This window comes from Antedon bifida, chromosome 10 (assembly GCF_963402885.1).
Source record: "Antedon bifida chromosome 10, ecAntBifi1.1, whole genome shotgun sequence".
In the NCBI taxonomy this organism is placed as follows: domain Eukaryota; kingdom Metazoa; phylum Echinodermata; class Crinoidea; order Comatulida; family Antedonidae; genus Antedon; species Antedon bifida.
In genome coordinates this window covers 7,740,296-7,759,663 of record NC_136235.1, presented here as the reverse complement: position 1 = coordinate 7,759,663, position 19,368 = coordinate 7,740,296, and the positions used below count along the sequence as shown (strand labels likewise).

At 33.1% G+C, this 19,368-nt stretch overlaps 1 protein-coding gene across 1 annotated transcript; it reads left to right on the top strand.

Moving 5' to 3' along the window:
• The first annotated feature begins 1,100 nt into the window (after positions 1–1,100).
• On the top strand, positions 1,101–18,481 carry LOC144853787 (MAM and LDL-receptor class A domain-containing protein 1-like). Its single transcript, XM_078711618.1, has 21 exons — positions 1,101–1,354; positions 3,257–3,510; positions 3,684–3,771; positions 7,091–7,249; positions 7,391–7,744; positions 8,468–8,653; positions 9,182–9,450; positions 9,830–9,926; positions 10,203–10,364; positions 10,733–11,263; positions 11,575–11,822; positions 12,293–12,374; positions 12,741–12,893; positions 13,023–13,297; positions 13,748–13,835; positions 14,223–14,411; positions 15,213–15,505; positions 16,047–16,323; positions 16,730–16,989; positions 17,279–17,366; positions 17,637–18,481. Exons 1-21 carry the CDS (start codon positions 1,138–1,140, stop codon positions 17,873–17,875), a joined length of 4,509 nt encoding a protein of 1,502 aa, XP_078567744.1. The 5' UTR covers positions 1,101–1,137; the 3' UTR covers positions 17,876–18,481.
• Positions 18,482–19,368: the final 887 nt, after the last annotated feature.

Here is a 19,368-nt window from a genome sequence, read left to right as displayed (position 1 = left end):
ACAACACATTGTAAGGCGGATTTGCTTTTGTTGCTGACGTACGTTGATATAAATGTCAGGAAGCAATCAAGCATGCATTCAATCAATCAATCAGCTTTTGATAATTAAAAAGCGATATTTTTTTCTAGAAATTGTTGATATTGTATAAAGGGGGGACGAGGGGGCAGAGTCTACGGTAGGACATTTAACGAAAACCTACAAATGAATTCAAACAAAGTATAACAAAATATAGTCTAATATAACTAAATAAATATTTATGAATACATATAAAATATTAAATCATGTATTGTATTGTAAGAGTCTGCATAGAATGAGGATTTTCTGCATTAATTATTTTATGTATTTATTTTTTCAGAAACCATCGTACTATCTAATAGCAAATAACTTGCCAATTACATGAAGGTATCCGTTATTGTGCGTATACATTGTGTCATTTGAGAAATAGCATGAGTTACAGTATAAACCGTACGCCTACTGGCTAGAAGATTTAACTTGAACTAAGGATTGGAATGCAAGTATTTTGTTTGGTATTTTTATTACATTGTTTAATTAATTTCAAGACGTTTCAGAAAATGATATGTACATGAAAAACAGAAAAGAAAATGAAATGAAATAACATGAAACATGTAAAATGTTGATTACGATGATAGTAGTTTATAATATTTTGTTTTTAAATGATAGGTTTAACAATATATGTATCACATGGTTGTAATTACAATTTAAATGTGTGATTGTAAAATTCATCTAGATTTACAAACCAATGAAGTCGGTTTGTGTAAAGAACAACAAAACTGTAAGGTTAGTACATTTTTACTTTTTAAAAAGAAATCCCCATATTAAAAACAATAGTTTTTTCTGTTTTGTATTTTAGCTACCATGAGGTACCGTGATACATTGAAAATGTATACTCGCTTTGGGTACAACAGGTAATAAGCACTTAGAAAAACAATGTGACGTCAGTAAAGGTCACAAGAGGTTCCTGGATGGTACGGTGTACTTCTTATCCTATTCTCACGCACCAATCAAACTAACATTTTGCAAGGACGTTGCCTATATAAGACACACACTTGAATCGATACGATAGTAAACTTGCAAAACTCAAACTGACGATCTCATCAGTGTACCAGTGAAATCAACATGTTTTCTAAAGGTGCATTAAGTATTTGTCTGTTACTACTTTTAGCTATAACAGCACATGCAAGACGCCGAAATCAACTGATATGCGATTTTGAGGAAAGCATGTGTCGGATAAAGCAGGATAAAACAGATGATGGAAGATGGCTTCGATGGAACGGAGAAGGCAATATTGGTGTACAGACACTACCCTCTGATAGTCTGAACGGCAATTATACCGGTAAGTCATATTCAATTCAATAGGTCCTAAAGTTTAAAATGCCATTCTTTTTTGTTGGAAACAATTTTAAGAAAGCATTTTGGTATATCTGTTTATATTCAGCCACACAATTGTGGCACCTTTTCGCCATCTCATGCATATTTTGAATTTCCTGATTGTAAATATGAAATAAAATGTATTTAACTTGATAGCAATTGTTTGCAACTACTGTGGAGTACATTTGCGTCAGGGTTTAATTGGTCAGATGTTTTGCTCTACTCTGACGTAGTGTAGTTACAAACAATTACAATCATGTTGGTGCAGTACCCGCTGCCTACTTACTACGCAAGCTCGGTAGTCTAGATGTATGAACGCCAGTTGATTTGGAGGTCGTGGGTTGGAGTCCCACCCGAGAATTACTTGTGAAAGTATTCTCAAATAAAATATAAGCTAATAGGCCTATTGTTGTATAGGCGCCATATGATATTGTTATTTCTGCAATTGATATAATTATTTAAATTGTGAGTACCCTATGTATAGCGTTAACATAATTGTTCCTCTATTTATAATTATCGCTTTAATCAGCTCTATCAAACCTAAACCGATAACTAATACAATATGTTAATGCCCGGGTGTACAATGCCCAGGAAGAAAATGCAGTAGGCGGAAAGCAATTAGATGTATAAACATGTTTTTTAGTGCAGGGACGTACCAGAAACGGTTTCCGCCTTTCGGAAGTGACAGGATATGAAAAATGGCTTTAACACGCATCACTTAATCTAATGGCACCTTATTCTACTGTAGATAGTATGATGCGATAAATTAGGTATATTATGTAGACCTACCTCATACCATAGAGACATTGCATTGGTATCTCCGGGCTGAAGTTCTTGGAATCTATGACGAGTTGGTTACGGGTTGTAGTGTTTTTCATTGAGCATCAATGGAAGGTACTGAATATCTGGTAAGGAAAGCCATTGATGCCGCAGCTGCAATACTACGATTCTTAGGCTACTATTATGCACAACATGTCGGATACACACGAGATGCTGTAATGGGCAACTATTGTCATATATGTGGAGAAAGCACTCATAATCGGGTAGCCAAACAGATAAATCGGCTCAAACCTGATCATATGTGTTTTTTTTACATACACCTCGTAAAATAGTCATAACCGTTATATATTAGGTTTGTTTAAACAGTCACCCATTGCGGCAGGAATGTATGCCGTTGGCAATTTCTGATAGGATCTGATAAAAAATAGTATCTTGACTATAACAAAAATAAACCACCTTCAAGTTATGAAATGAAAAAAAAAAGAAACTTATTAACAAGCATATGTTTTTGACAGATACTGTAAGTAACAAAATGTAGTAGAACGGTAAATCTAGTAAAGTACCGTAAATGACACGGAATGTTTAATTTTTAGTGCGACGGCACGCTTTGCAAAACAGTATCTCGTAGACAGACACGTTTTTAAGTTCAAGTTCACTCCTCGGAGGGAATTTATTTATAGGTAGGCCTATTAAATTGGGCCAGCTGCCTTAAAACATAAATATTTAATTTAGTGTGCCACAGCTAATGACTTTATTGTGTTCTAGACATTAAAAAGAAAAAGAAAAAATATTTTCAACGAAATCATTTAAAACGTGTAAACGGACAATTTCATAGTAGTAATATGAAAGACGTCCTCTAACGTGACATTTTTGCATAAACTTTCTGCGTTTATCCTATCCTGTTTGTTTGTTTGGTGTCTTGTATATAGAGATCACGCTCAAATCATTTTGGATAAAAAAAAAGATTACAGCTGAGGCGTGATCTTAATGGTTAATTATTCGTCCCTCCCTATTTAGCACATACCGAAAATTCACTTCACTATTTGAATGACTAACTCTTTATTTATGTTTTCTACTTTATCTATAGGATACTTTATGTACGCATATTCAACGGGTGTGTCTAGACTTCTAAGCCCAGAATATTCATCTGTATATAACGGAGGACCAAAATGTTTGACCTTTTGGTACAACATTTTTGGAAGTCGGCGGACAGGAACGCTTAGCATCTATCAAAGCTGGAATGAAACCTACTTCGGTGAGCCAATATGGCAAATAACGGGTGATATGGGAAATGTTTGGCGTCCCATAGAGATAGACCTGACAAGCGATCATCCGTTTAAAGTGAGTTATTCACCCGTTATTATTTTACTGTATGATTGTTTTAAATGTTCGAGAAGATTATTATGATTCTGCGAGAGTGAATACTATCGACCAACATATTCATGTTAGTTGGTATTTTTAAGTTCGATTAGACAGAAAAAATAATCCCTAAACCAATTTTGTTTTATGTTTAGGTCGTGTTTGAAGCAAATAGAGGAAGTGGAATTTCAATATCAATTGACAATGTACATATATCTGAAAGTGTATGTCCTAACAGTGAATGTAAGTTAGGAATGCTTTATAATTTATTTGAAATATATAAACATGCATACGGGTAAAATTAATTCAATTATATCGAGGAGGCCTATTTAAAGGATCATTCAGCATCTGTTCCGGCACAGTTCTGGTCCGGAGCCGACAAACCGAATTTGAGTGTTTCGTTTTCACGCCGACCCTCCACGCGGCTATGCATCAAAACAAAACATTGACGTTGGATTAGGTTTGCTGTAGCCAGACAGGAACTGTGCCGGAACAGGTGTGAAAGACCCTTACGCCCGATTCTCAGTACTGAATCTCATATGAAAATACTTGTTCTGCATCATAGACAGCCTCCAGTGTTACAGCATCTCATGAACTATATCATGGGGGTTAAATTATAGTTAATAGTTAGGTTAGGATGATACAGGCGTCGCATAAGAAACACATTTGAAGCTGTATTACGGATTTTGTGATGATACTTAGATGGTGTACCGATAATCGGCTAAGTATTTTTAGTGATTTTGATTAATTCAACACAGACCAAGTTACGTTTTAACTACTTATTAATTTATAATTTTAAATAGTTTATCACTTTAAGTGCTGGTCTAAAAGTATATGACCATATAAGGAAATGTTTTCATAATTCTCAAAAAGAAACAAGGAAGCAAGTATTATATTCAAAACAATTGATTTTACAGAAATCAACTAAAACAACACATAAAAATTACCGCAATTTGATACATTTCTGGAAACTAATCGGGAAGAGATTAAATTTGAAAATAGGTATTGTTATTTCATTTTTCTTTGAGGAAATTATCTTAACCAAAATTATTGAAAACTGCATAACTACATGATAAACTATTTTTATCGAGAAAAATTAAAAAAGAAAATGAAGTAGTAATGGGAAAGGAATAGGTTGTATATAACATATTACAATTATGTTAATCCATGCTTTGCAACATAACATTGTATTGTATTCTAGACTTGATTTTACAGTATATACTAAAAACAAAACCAATTAAGAAAATTACAATTTTATAAATTTCTGATAATATATATTTTGTGAAGTAAATCACTGCTTAACTCACTATGTTGATCGGTTGGTCGGTCGGTAAACACTACAGTAGCTTGAGCACGCAACTGCAGCCATCTATATGGCCTTGTTTAAAGATATCTTTACGCGATGAAAACAGATACGTCATATCACAACATAAGGCGCTATATAAATCCAGGATATTATTATTATTATTTCTCAATAATTGCATATAATGCAACTAAAATGTATGTACAGACTTTGTTTTGGCCTCAAATGACTCGGATACAGGTTTTATATAGCCAGTATAAGTCAAGCACCTTGAAAGTATGCAAATTAGTAGTACAAGCTATATGAAATATGCAAATTACAATGAATTGCCTTATGTATCTCGAAAACGCTAATGACCGAGAGAAAGAGATATGGCAACTTTCTTGTACTACTGATTTGCATACTTTCAAGCGAAGTAACAAAGGTGTGATTTTGAGAATTACTAAACAGTTCTATGCTGGCTATAGAAAATCTGTATCTGGGTCATTATCGAAAAAAAAATTTATTAAAACTATGACATTTGACCCTCGAACCTATTTCTCAATATTTGCATATAATGCAACTAAAATGTATGTACAGACTTTGTTTTGGCCTCAAATGACTTGGATACAGGTTTTATATAGCCAGTATAGGATCGTTTAGTAATTCCAAAAGTCAAGCAACTCGAAATTATGCAAATTATTAGTACAAGTTATTTGAAATTATGCAAATTACAGCCTTATGTATCTCGAAAAACGCTAATGACCGATAGAGATATGGCAACTTTCACCTCTTGTACTACTAATTTGCATATTTTCTAGGGAAGTAACAAAGGTGTGATTTTGAGAATTACTAACAGTTCTATGCTGGCTATAGAAAACCTGTATCTGAGGCATTTGCGGCCAAAACAGTCTGTACAGATATTTTAGTTGAATTATATGAAAATATTGAGAAATAGGGTTTCATTACAGCGAATATAAATATGTACATTCTGAATCAACTCTGAATTCAAATCAACTCTCTAGCATTAATGGTTTTCGAGATATGGGAAGACTGTAATTTCACCCCTAATTTGCATATTTCATGTAACTTGTACTAATAATTTGCATACTTTCAAGGTGTGTGACAAAGATGTGATTTTGGGAATTACAAAGAGGTCCTATGCTGACGATAGGAAAACTGTATCCGAGTCATTTGAGTCCAAAAAAATTATCTACAGACATTTTAGTCGCATTATGTATGCAAACATTGATAAATAGGGTCAAGGGTCAATTGTTGTATTTCCGGTCATTTTTTCGTAAAATGTTTCATTAGAGCAAATATAAATATGTACATTCTGAACAAGTTTTTGAAAAAATCAACTCTCTACCTTAGCGGTTTTCGATACATATAGGAACCTGTAATTTCACCCCCTAATTTGCATATTTCATGTAACTTGTACTAATAATTTGCATACTTTGAAGGTGAGTGATACAGGTGTGATTTTGAGATTTACTAAACATTCCTATGTTGGCTATTATAAACCTGTATCAGAGTCATTTAAGGGCAAAACAAAGTCTCTACAGACATTTTAGTTTTCATTATAATGCAATATTGAGAAATGGGGTCGAGGGTCAAATGTCATACTTCCGGGCATTTTTTTGTAAAATGTCTCATTACAGCAAATATAAATATATACATTTTAAATATTTTAGTGAAAAAATCAACACTCTAGCATTAGCGGTTTTCGAGATATGGCAACGCTGTAATTTCAATCCCTAATTTGCATATTTAATATTACTTGTACTACTAATTTGCATACTTTCGAGGTGCGTCACGAAGTTGTGATTTTGGGAATTATAATACAGTTCTATGGGGGATATTGAAAAACAATATCCAAGTCATTGAGTCCAAAATAAAGTCTCTACAGACATTTTAATCACATATTTATGTAAATATTGAGAAATGGGGTCAAGGGTCAAAATTTGGTACTTCCGGACATTTTTATGTAAAATGTCTCATTAGAGCAAATATAAATATATATATTCTGAACCAGACTGTGCAAAAATGAACTCTCTATGATTAGTAGTTTTTAAGATATGGTAACCCTGTAATTTCACCCTAATTTGCATATTTAAGCTAATTTGCATACCTTCGGGATGAGTGTCAGAGGTGTGATGCTCAAAAAATAATCACCTTATCATATGTAACCATTTAAAAAAAAAAAATCTCTGTTTGCAATTTGTTTCACTCAAAATGCTAGATTGACTAGCCTATAAGGAATTGCTGTTTCTCAAATAGATTCCTTGGAACCCAGAATATCTTGTAATTTTGAAAACGAAGAACTGTGTGGATACCAACAAGACCTCAGTGATGACGTTGACTGGAAAAGATACAGTGCTCAAGATGGTGTTTCTGGAGACGGCCCCGATGAAGATCATACGTTTGGTGAAGACTACGGTAAGTGGGTAGACAATTCAAATTAAAGTTTATGGTAATTGTTACTAATACGAAAATCAGATAAGAAAACGTTGCTTGTTTTAAAAGAAACTATAAAAGTTGACTAATAATGTATAGTTTGCTACTTTTACAATTGTATAGGTTTTTATATTTGTATGGATCAACGCCGTGTACCTAAACTACCTGGACATCGAGCCCGCATCGTATCAGCCATCTTCAATACAACTTCGGACAACGATGACCATTGTATTAAATTTTGGTATTTCCTGAGTGGCTATGACGTCGGAGATATCAATGCTTTTATATACCATGACGAACAATCCCAGCTGATGTTTAATGTTGAGAATGATCAGAGTGAAATATGGCACAGAGCGTATTTCCAAGTTCCCTCAACTGTAAATAGTTTCAAAGTTGGGTTTGAAGCGGTTAGAGGTATGGGTGAAGGTATACACTGTATTGATGACGTTGAGATTTTCGAAGGTTCATGCGAAATGTGTAAGTATGGGTCTATAGCTTTGCCAACCAAGGCAATCCACGAACAGGACATTGAGCTGAGCAAAGATAGGAATTCGTAACAGTCATTTGATCTTATGTCTGGCTGCGACAAATACCAACAGTACATAATTATGGAACTGATCATGTCGCAGCCACAGATAAACCTTTTGGTCTCCAGATCTCAGCATCCTGCTATTAGATTGCCTTGGTTCAACTACAGGCAGCCGCATAGATAGCTAGGAATACTTATATTTCGTAAACTGTATACGACAATATTTTGTTTTAAATATGGTGGTACTTGATTATTCTAATGAATGTTCATGCTAGTAGATAAACATTGTTGGAAAGTTTAAACTTTATAAAATACTTGGTTGTTAGGTCCTTTAGTTAAATAAAAAAAATTATACCTAAAAGCTGTTGTGGGGATACACCACCAATATAATGAAAGAGGTTGACATTACTCGTGATTTTTAAATTGACAAGTAATGTCAATAATTGACACTTCATCCGATGATATGTATCAAAGACGTTTGTTGTCTCGGTATGTGTGTAGTATTTATTACGCATTTGTTTCAAATACAAACATTTTCGTTGCAATATCTTCCATTTAATATTATACAAATAATGAATGTTTATGAGTGGAATAGTACAAATAATGTCACGAGGTGAATGATGAAAGGTTATTTTTTACCAAATTTCAAAACGTAAAAAACTCTCTTTCAGTACTGACTACAGACACTCCAGTGGTGACTACTCCGGAACCTGTGGTGGACAACGCCAATTGTGATTTTGAGACTGACTGTCTGTATTCACTTGGGGAAGGCGAATCCCATTTGTGGCTTAAATCTCCTGCATCTTCTGAACAGTACTATCGTTTACCGAATACTGACCACACTACAGGAACCAACAGTAAGTATAATTGTTATTTTATCATTATCACAATTCTCAGTGATTCTCCTTACAAACTAAACTGTTATGGAAAGGTATTCGATTTGGAAGGACAATTCCATGTATTCTCTGTTCATTATGTCACTTTTCAAAGAGCCCGTAATTTAATTATATTCTCCTTTTCAGTTTATTCACAAATCAGTTGGAACAAAACGTATGTACCGCGCATATTTTGAATAGAGCAGAGTTCGATACATTCCATTTTTTAAATAAAAAGATTAATTAAGAAAATCCATTCTATTTTGCAAGACTCGGCTCACCCTATATTTTACGTTGTGTTTTTGAGCCTGTACTAAATGTACGAGAATGTTGTGGATTATGGCCTAGAGATATAAAGGAACAAAAACCCTTAAAATTAATTAGTACACTTGATATGAACAGGAGAAAAGTGTTTAAATAATTCAATTTATTTTATTAGAAATAAAGAATACTCATCTATCAAAATTGTACAGTACGGTGTAACGATATATTGTATACTTACAATTTTAGGTGGTCATTATGCACATATTGTTAGAACTACTGAATATGACAGAATAAACCTCCGAACTCCAAAGATGCATCAACAAAGCCACTCAAAATGTTTGCAGTTTTATTTCACAATGCATACTACACGAGTTGGGGATCATCTGAACGTGTTCATAGATGATGCGACTCTTGCTTTCCCTACTGATCCAGCATGGATGGTGTACAGCTCGAATGTATATAGCAAGTGGACAAAAGCTCAGGTTGATATACCTCCGACTGATGGAGATTTTTCGGTAGGACTTCTTGCACTTTCTTTGATTGTTTTCTTTTATTATATAAATCTAAGCAACGCTTACTTATATAATTGTTACCATATTTATAAGATTAAAATGTTGTTGTTTTATATCAAATGTATTGCATATAGTTATACAATTAAAATACAATGTTTAATGAAAGATTTGAAATCAATGAAACAGTTAAAATCTAAATATATATATTAAGCTCTTGAACAATTGATAATAATGTCAAAAATACATCTCGTGTTAACATGTTATGTACACAAAAATCATAATTTCACTGAATAAATTTAAAGCCAATAGTACGCAATAAACCCAGTAATTAATAATAATTCAAGAAACAAGGTACACATATTTATATGTTTTCTCTAAAAAGGTTGTTTTTCAATCCGTGCGAGTCAATAGTTACAATGATGGACGTGTCGACGTAGCATTAGACGATATCGTATTTCTGGATCAAGATTGCTCCTCAGGTAATTTTTTATAAAATACGTGGTACCGATACATATTATTTTCAATATCAAGCATTGGTTGAGAATACAATATATTGAATGAACTGTATTTTATTTTTCGTTCATTTCTGGGTGAATGTTGAACGTATGTTGTTCTTAGTAATGAGCTATGATTACAGTAAAATGACATTGTAGGATTTGTTGAGGAAGTTATAAAGTACAGTTGTTCTTCGTTTTATGTATTACACGTGATCGTAAAATATGTAATATTCATTATAATTTTATTTTTTAAATTAGTAACCCCAGCTCCTTGGCATTCTACCATTGACTGTGATTTTGAAAGCAATGACTTATGTGGTTACGAAAATAAGTTTTCAAATGTATGGACGCGAATAAATGGAACAACGCCCTCTCAGAATACCGGTCCGTACAATGATCATACCCTAAATACAACAGAAGGTTAGTAAGTTTGTTGTCTTATGTATCTTACTTTACAATAGAAATTATTTAACTTTTTTATTTACCCTTCATATGATATTAAAGTTTGTTTACTCAATATTTATCGGTTTGAGATGTCTTGGTTGGGACATGGTTATCAGCATGTGTTCCTTTCCACCTAAAATAAAGTTGATCTGTCTAAATAGTTCCTAAATAGTTTACAAACGCTAAAGTAGTATCAGAAACAGCGTCAGACTGATGCAAACAATTGGTCTTCTTCTACACCGCAAAGAATACATCATAATAATTGATTGATCTAGCTTTACGAATGAATCACACTTCAGTGATGATTATTGAAAATAGATTAAATATTATCTTTTTTATCATAGGTCACTATATGTACATAGAAGCATCTCCTCCAAGTGTTGGTGGTTCCAGGGCTCAGCTTGTAACACCGATCATCCCCAAATTTGACGGACCATTATGCCTTCAGTTTTGGTATAGCATGTTCGGTGAAGATGTTGGGCATCTAAAAATGTACAGACTAAACCCAACGAGCAGCGCTTTATTTAACGAGCTTGGAAATAAAGGACGCGGGTGGAAACTTGCCAAGGTGGCAGTAAACGATTATGGGAGTGGAGGCTATATGACTACCAGCTATCAGGTGGCTTTTGAAGCTGCGTTCGGTAAAGGATATAGAGGGGATATTGCTATCGATGACGTGAAGCTTCTACCATATGCCTGTGATGCTGTGCCAGACCCAGAACCCGTGAAGAGTATTGATTGTGATTTTGAGGGTGGTGTTGGCGAATGTGGATTTACACGAAATAAACAGTATGCAGCTTGGGAGCACTATGACCGCAAATCAACAGAAGTTGACATAGGCCTGAGGTCATTGTTTCCGGAACGTCTGACAAAATGTATGTTTACCTACTGTAATACTAATCTATGTAACGTTCGTTAAAAAACTTTAATAATTGAATCAATTAAGATAGACACAAAACTAAGCATATTTTTTCTATAGCCCTCCCCCCTCCTCATGTATTCATGACCCAGCCGTCAAGTTTTACCCACAATGACAATTCAGACAACTCCTCCTTGTCGGCTTCAAATTATTTGTCCTCAAATTGCCCATGTATCACTTTTTAATTTAAATTAGCAAAGAATACATGAATCAGAATTAATAACCTTGTTATCGGCACTATCATTAACTTTATATGTTATTTTTCAGTATCCAATTCGTTTGTGTTCTACGATACAGTTCCGTATAATAGCCAGATATCTTTGATCTCCCCACCTGTGATTCCAGCACGGCATCATTGTTTATCGCTTTCATATATATTACAACGAGCCCACCTTAGTATCAGTGTGCAGAATTCAACTGGAATCACTGAAATTATAACACTAAAACGAGGTTATTCACCTCTATGGACGAGTAAGAAAATATCATTCATTATGGAAGGAAATGATAATTTTAAGGTAATTATTTGTTATATTTTCTGTTAAATACAAAGTAATGCACTGTGTCACCATTATATTTAGTATAGCTTCATTTGGTAAACACCATTCCTTTTCAAAACATTTACAGGAGGAAAACGTTTTTCTTATTTCCCAAAAAATAATAATGAATACAGTTTGTATATAAGTATTTTGAAATATTTAAAAAAAAATGACACACGCGAGTTTAATATACTTTGTGTAATATTTCATTCTGATCATATTTAGCATTCAAAATCTCATATGAACATATAAAACCATAGTCAATAGTACTTTCTATTGTCTATGATAAAACATACATGTTCTAAAAATAAATAAATTTACTTTCTGATTGGCTGTTGCAACTAAAATGATTTAAGATACTGTGCGGGGTTTTGAAAGATAATAGTATACTGTATATCATCCTTAGAGCAGCCATCGTAGTGAAATAATGTAATGATTTTGTTCTTTAGGTAGTTTTCAAAGCTGTCTACAAATTATATGAAAATTTTCTTGCAATTGACAATATTAAGCTGACACCAGGGAAATGTCACGGTAAATTTTATTTTATTTGATTCAAAACATTTCTATCCAAGGTCTATTTCGCATGTTAGAATAATTGGTATCGTATGTAGGTTTACAATAGTTACCATCGTGTTCGACTTGGGAAGTTTTCATGAGAATAAACTAGACTTAGATTGCCATGATTCAATCATTGCAAGGATGTTTTTTATTGATTGCTGAGATTAGAAAATTCCGTTAGGATGCTATGTATACGTGTGTATTCAAATTCCGTCAAATAATGTACAAAACAAGATTTCTACATTCTTATTTATACTAAAGCACAATATGCTTAACCTTTCAATCCTTTTTATAGTCGTTGAATAAAATAGATTAATAATTTTCTGCCAATTTTCACAGATGTACCTGTTGAGAAACTCAGTTGTAACTTTGAAAAAGATTGTAGGATGGTTGTTAATCTCACAGATGCTGAAGAGCCTGCCTGGCAGTTATCCACGTCAACACGTTATAGTTTACTTCCCACATATGACCATACGTACGGGACACCGGCAGGTAGGCCCAGATTTAAAAAAAAGATAAACAATTTTTGATAAATTTCTATTAATAATAGGTAATTTTCAAAAACATTATGTTGAAAATTTATATATTATAAAATTGAATTGTTATTTTTTTACGTTTTAGGTCATTATTTCTTCATATCATTTCCAAGGACAACATACAGTGATCAGAAGCGACTTCTTCGCACTCCTATTATGCAACGTACAGGCAATAAACGATGTTTACAGTTCTATTTTTACATGGATTCATACAAATCAAATCTGTTAAACGTTTACACCGAAGACTCCGGTCTCAATCACTTCCCAGTCGATCCAATATGGAGATCATATGGAAGTGAAAACTCGGCTAAATGGATGAAAGCCAGTGTTGATATTCCACCGACTGAAGGAGATTTCTATGTAAGTAAATTTACCATCTACAGTACTCTTCTCATGTACTGTAGTACTAATTATTAACCTAAAAAATGATATGGAATTTATGTAGGTAAATCCAAACGAAAATTACTAAAAAGAATGGCAATTCTGTGGGTATCATGCAGTGGCTGGATCTCAATGGAAATAAGCAATAGGCTAAATGAAAACGAGAAAGTAAAAGCCAGAAAAAATTGCAGAGCTTTCGGGCAACACCAGCCCTTCATCACCATGTATGTAAATTATTGAAATATAATTAAAGTGGGCGATATCCATACAAGAAAGACACAAGAAAAGAGATCGCTTCTCCGAAACTCTTACAAAATGTCGGAGTGACATTAAGACGAGGCAATCGTTTACTTATTGGTGAAATTTGATGAAATCTCTTATTGTAGCGTTTTTTTAAAACAATAGTTCTTTCGGTACACTTCCTTACAGGTTGTATTTGAACCAATATCACAGGAGAATGTATATTCTTCTATTGGCATCGATGACATCATCATCCTTAAACAAAAGTGTTCAAAGGGTAAGTAGGCCTACGTTTAGAAGTCCCCTTTAATGTAAAATATATGCACGACAATGGTTAGACATTATGTATTTGGGAATCACAGATTTTAGTGTTTTGATAAGAACATTTAACATTTATGTAGGCATATTCCCTATACGAACGGACTGGACTCTATTAACTTTTATGTTAACAAATACATAGGCCTACATAATGAGTAAAACAATAATGTAATGCGATTTCCAAATAATTGCATTACAAGAATCTTTTTAAAAAATGGCAGTCGTCTAAAGATAATAACCATAATGAGTATCATTATTGTCACAATAAATTAAAATGCAGCATGTTGTTCTTGAATTGAACTTTTAGTACACCTTTAGAGTATTAACAAGTAAAGTACTTTTTCAGTGATTGAACAAGAGTGGAAATCGACAATTGATTGTGAGTTCGAAGACAATGATATTTGCGGATATAAACCAGCAGACGAAGCCAGAAGAGAGTCTGACTTTAAATGGCGGATAAACAGTGGATTGACTGACACTCATGATACAGGACCACAAACTGATCATACGTTTGAAATGAGCGCCGCGAAAAAAGGTAAGTAGTCCAAAATTGGATACGTTGCAGATTAAAAACTATTTGGTTTTGACATAAGCAATGAATTTGGAATTATCTAGTGTTGTTTTTTTCTTAAAATGAATAATTTTATAATCATTTCGTTTTCTGAATTTATTCTTAAAGATATTTTGTCCATTGAAACACAAAAAATGAAGGTCAAAATATTCTAAATTAAAATTGGCCATTTCAAAGTAATATTAAAGTTATTCACTTTAAGTCGAAAATTTGAGCCAAAAACAACAAGTTTACGTAATTAACAGGTAAATTAATTTGACTACATTTCGTCTGGAAAATCGTCGCGATCGAAAATAAACAAAGATTTCAAACCACGAGTATGCATTATGCATGATGCTAATTAGGATTGGTCACGGTTGAGAAGGTGTTTTCACACAGATCGCGAGGAAGGTTTATGATTATGCATACAGTAGTAACAAAAAACGTCTGTATTTCAGTTAAATGATTTTTTTTCGACTAATTTTTGGTGAAAGTTAATAACTATTATGATATTTCAAAATGACCCACTTTTTTTCGAAATATTTTAATTTTAATTATTTTAGAATTAGTTAAACAATTACAGTACCTTATAATAAACATGTTCGTCCAAACTTATTCAAATAGTATCAATCAATCAATCAATTAATAAAGCAATCATCGACATTTTTATTCCAAAATCAAAATAAAAACATATACAGATACAATAAACATGATAATGAAATGAGATACAAAATAAGCGCAAAATAAGTGTTTTTTAAACATGTAACATTATACCTTCTTTTACAGGAAGTTATGTGTACATCGAAACGTCACCACCACGAAAGCCCGGAGATATTGCCCTACTTGCCACCCCACTCATTCAGCCTATCAATACCTCAGTTTGTATTGAGTTTTGGTATACTATGTTTGGTGAAGACACTGGCAGTCTTGAAATATATCGAAATATACCAGCAGTAAACCAGTACGAAAGACTTTGGCGGAAAGAAGGACAACGTAGTAAACGATGGCTTAAGGCAGAGGTGCCACTGAACACAAACTATATGGATGACAATCAAGACTTCATTGAGCACACTAGCAAGGTAGACAAATTGCTTTAAAAGTACTGTAACAACGGCGGTAGGCTAATAATGACATGCTATAGTGATTATAACGAAAACGAATACGTTACAAAAAAACGTATTCGTTTTCGTAAGCCTCCAGTAAAAACATGAAATTTGAACGATTGCAGGTACGTGTTGCTTGGCTGGCTAGGCCTAGCGTAAAATCAGAGCGAACGAGATCTTTAAAAACTGCTATTTATCACAATTTATTTCACCTCTTTACTCATTCAATTTCACCCGATTCACAAGCCGTAGCATGTATAACGACAATAAACAATATTCAGTATCACGTCTTCTGATTGCAATCTTAATCTGTTATAGAGAATGCGTAATATAATCAATATGTCAACACTTTTCTGTCTTTCTGTATTTTATACTCGTTTTATCCTTTTTAATGTCAAGTTCAAATGATGTTCACCTGAATCGGTTACATTTATTTTATAAGTATTCATGCCCTCATAATGTGTTTTGTTCATAATGTATTACTTATTCTTATTAATCGTTCTTGTTATGTTTTCAGATTTATTTCAAAGGAACCGTTGGCTATGGCTACAAAGGTGACATTGCTATCGATGACGTCAAGCTAATCTTTAAATCATGTGAACCTCCACCAAAAGTAAAAGATCCTCTTCCAGTAAATGAAACAATGTGTGATTTTGAAAACGGAGCTGACGGCTGTGGCTTTAAAGACTTTGAAGAGGAAGGTAGTGGTTCAGAATGGAATTATTTCAACGTTTCATCAATCAAATTTGATCCTACGATTGACAACGATGACCCGAAAGTGAACATGTCGAAAGGTAGCCTAATAAACATTGCCACATTGTTAACACGTTCTAATACAGTCGTCGGTATTTAGCAAACGAAATTTCTCTTTCTAATGCTTTCATTTACATGCTTTCATTGTACTGATTTTAGACATCTTAGTAAGTTGTAGATCATGCTCTTGATCAAAATTTATGCATTTTGACTAATTTGTTTTTGTGACAGGAGTCAAACCTCGATTAGCGAAAGCTATTTTTTTTGGCTCCTTTTCAAATATTGTACTGTTTATGTATATGTGAATAAAGTGAAGTGAAAAATTATTAGGACACAGTATAGTGTGATAATATTCTTACACTATTCGTAGCTTATAGTGCTACGAACTCAAATATTATTTTTGTTATGATTAGTCTAACTACACTAAAAGTGCTAAATTCATTACAGGACAGAAGTCTTTTATCTTCGCTGATGCGTCGGATTTACGATCTGGTGAGCACGTTATCATTATGACGCCTTCAGTCTCTTCCAATCTGGATTGTTGCTTGTCCTTCTCATACATAACAATGGGCGACTTTATAATCAATATCTACAGCAAACAAGCTTCTGGTGGTGAGGAGGAGTTTATTTACCAACTCGCAGGCGAGAACATAGCAGATTGGTCCAACACATCTGTCAACATTAAAGCTAGTGAAAATCCTTTCAAGGTGAGTTTTTACTTTAAGAATAGTTTAAGAATCGTCAAACATAAACAAAGATCAAAAGTTAATGTACACGAGTCTGGACCTGGAATATCTTGGTAAAAGTGCTCACAGACATTATGTAACAATGGGGGAATTCCTACATAGGTGCTATGTTAGGTTGTCGAAAATTAAAAGACCCTAAAAAATAACTATAACACCTATTTGTGTACGTACGAGACGTATCGTTTGTAGGTACCCGATATATGACTATTACAAAGAGATAATCACAATGGACTTTCCTTTATCTTTTAAGGTTGTTTTCGAAGGTGTGATTGGTCGTGATGACGGTGGTTTCTTAGCGCTAGATGACATTATTGTAAACGATGGAAAGTGTCCAACAGGTAAAGAAATAAAGAAACGTATAAATGATGTTTACACCAATACCTTGTAAAATGCACTAAGACGAAATAAAAATGGCAAACAAATATTTTATGTTACGCTTCTTTCATTACAAACTTGTTAAGCTTGTGGTGTATAGCATGTTCGTAAATTACAAACATAGAAAGATGGATACCGTTCACATTTTGCTACTTTGTACATGTAGCACACCCATTGCAAAGTCCGTTCACAATCGCGATTTATTTTAATGTGTTTTTTTTTTAATTTTACAGTGGCTCCTATCAAACATGTCGTTGAAGATTTTGAACAGAAACCAGCGGCAGAAGACAATGGCCGATCGACCGTATCAATAGTAGTAATAGCACTACTTACTATAGCATTACTCATTGCTTTTGCTGTTGTCGTCTTTTTAATCCTTGTCATTAAAAGACATAGACAAAGAGCTTCATCTGATTCAATGATTATCGAAGACGTAAAGTCAGTAGAAGAAAAATCTTCAACTATTGATTAGATTATCTATAGCATTTTAAACAAACAGTATAATTATGATTAAAGCACTATTTACTCTGAAAGTAAACATACTAATTATAATTATGATTTAACTGATAATGACGTAACCATTTATAATCCAACCGAAATATATATACATATATTAAATAGTCATATTTCTTTGGTATAAACAAATAAATAGATATTTTAGGATTTGTAGGTATAAGTTCTTATAATATTATTTGGTTAAGTTATTATCCAGTTAAGATTCGAAGTAAATCTACACTGGTCTTTAAAATAAAAGTTAACTCGGATACGTATGCATTACATTGGGTGACAGTACACAGCAATCAATGCAGTAACTGTAATACAATTATTAATTATTCATAATCTACCTTTTACATGACGTCATCGTCCTTTATTTGATGTTGCTTAATTGTTAAACTAAAATCAAACTTTATGTCCAAATAAGGACTTTAATATTACCATTCCAATAATATTAGGTAAGTTTTAAACTCAATAATATTATTTGTTTATGTTTTTATGTATTTTGTATAATAGTGAAAGTTGAAAACATTGTTGAGCATCTTATTTTGCGTTAATGTTATAAAAATGTTTACAATTTGAATACACTTTTCGTCTGTCATTATGGTAACAATGCTTTATTGTTGATAATATATCATGATACTGTAAGCGAGTTAAGCGCGTCGCCTCAAATGCACCATCAGGCTCCTAAAATGTTGACATGTTTCTGTAACTCCAGTTTCTCCTATTCACAAATGTTTTCAATTTGGAACCTTTGACTTCCTTTTTTAACAATCATCTGTCATAATCTACAGTTCGAAAAATTCACTGAATTCGAACTACTTTGTACTTACCTCATTGCTTTAGTGGGAACCAAGCCAAAAGAAATAAACAATAACGGGATGATCCAATTAAAAACAATACTTATACAGTATAAGCTTTTGAACTAGTAGGGCCTATAGTATAGCATTACTTTTTGCTTTTAATCTTTGTCATTATAAGACATAGAGCTTCATCTAATTCAATGAGTATCGAAGACGTAAAAGTCAGTAGAAGAAAAATCTTCAATATTAGTTCATACGATTTTAACGACAATATTATCATGATGATTTAAAGTACCATTTACTCTGAAAGTCAACATAACTGATCATGAAGTAACCACTATCATAATCAAACCGAAATAAATGAAAGTCATTGTGGCAATATGAGTAATCTCGATTGTTCATAAATGCCATTAAGGAGAGGTTGAACAAATGTAGAAAGAAACAAAGGAGATACAACTATTCATAGTAGAGAAATAGACAACTTGCATGAATAGTCTTGATAGAGTAATATTATTATTATTATCAGAATGAATAATCTATATGATGTATTAATTTAAGATGTATAGCTCTAAGGCTTGGTTCCCACTAGGAAAAGATAAGGTAAAGGTATTTATACTGATCCTTAAGCTTACTGGAAACTGAGGAAATTCGGATTGGGCCCTCTACG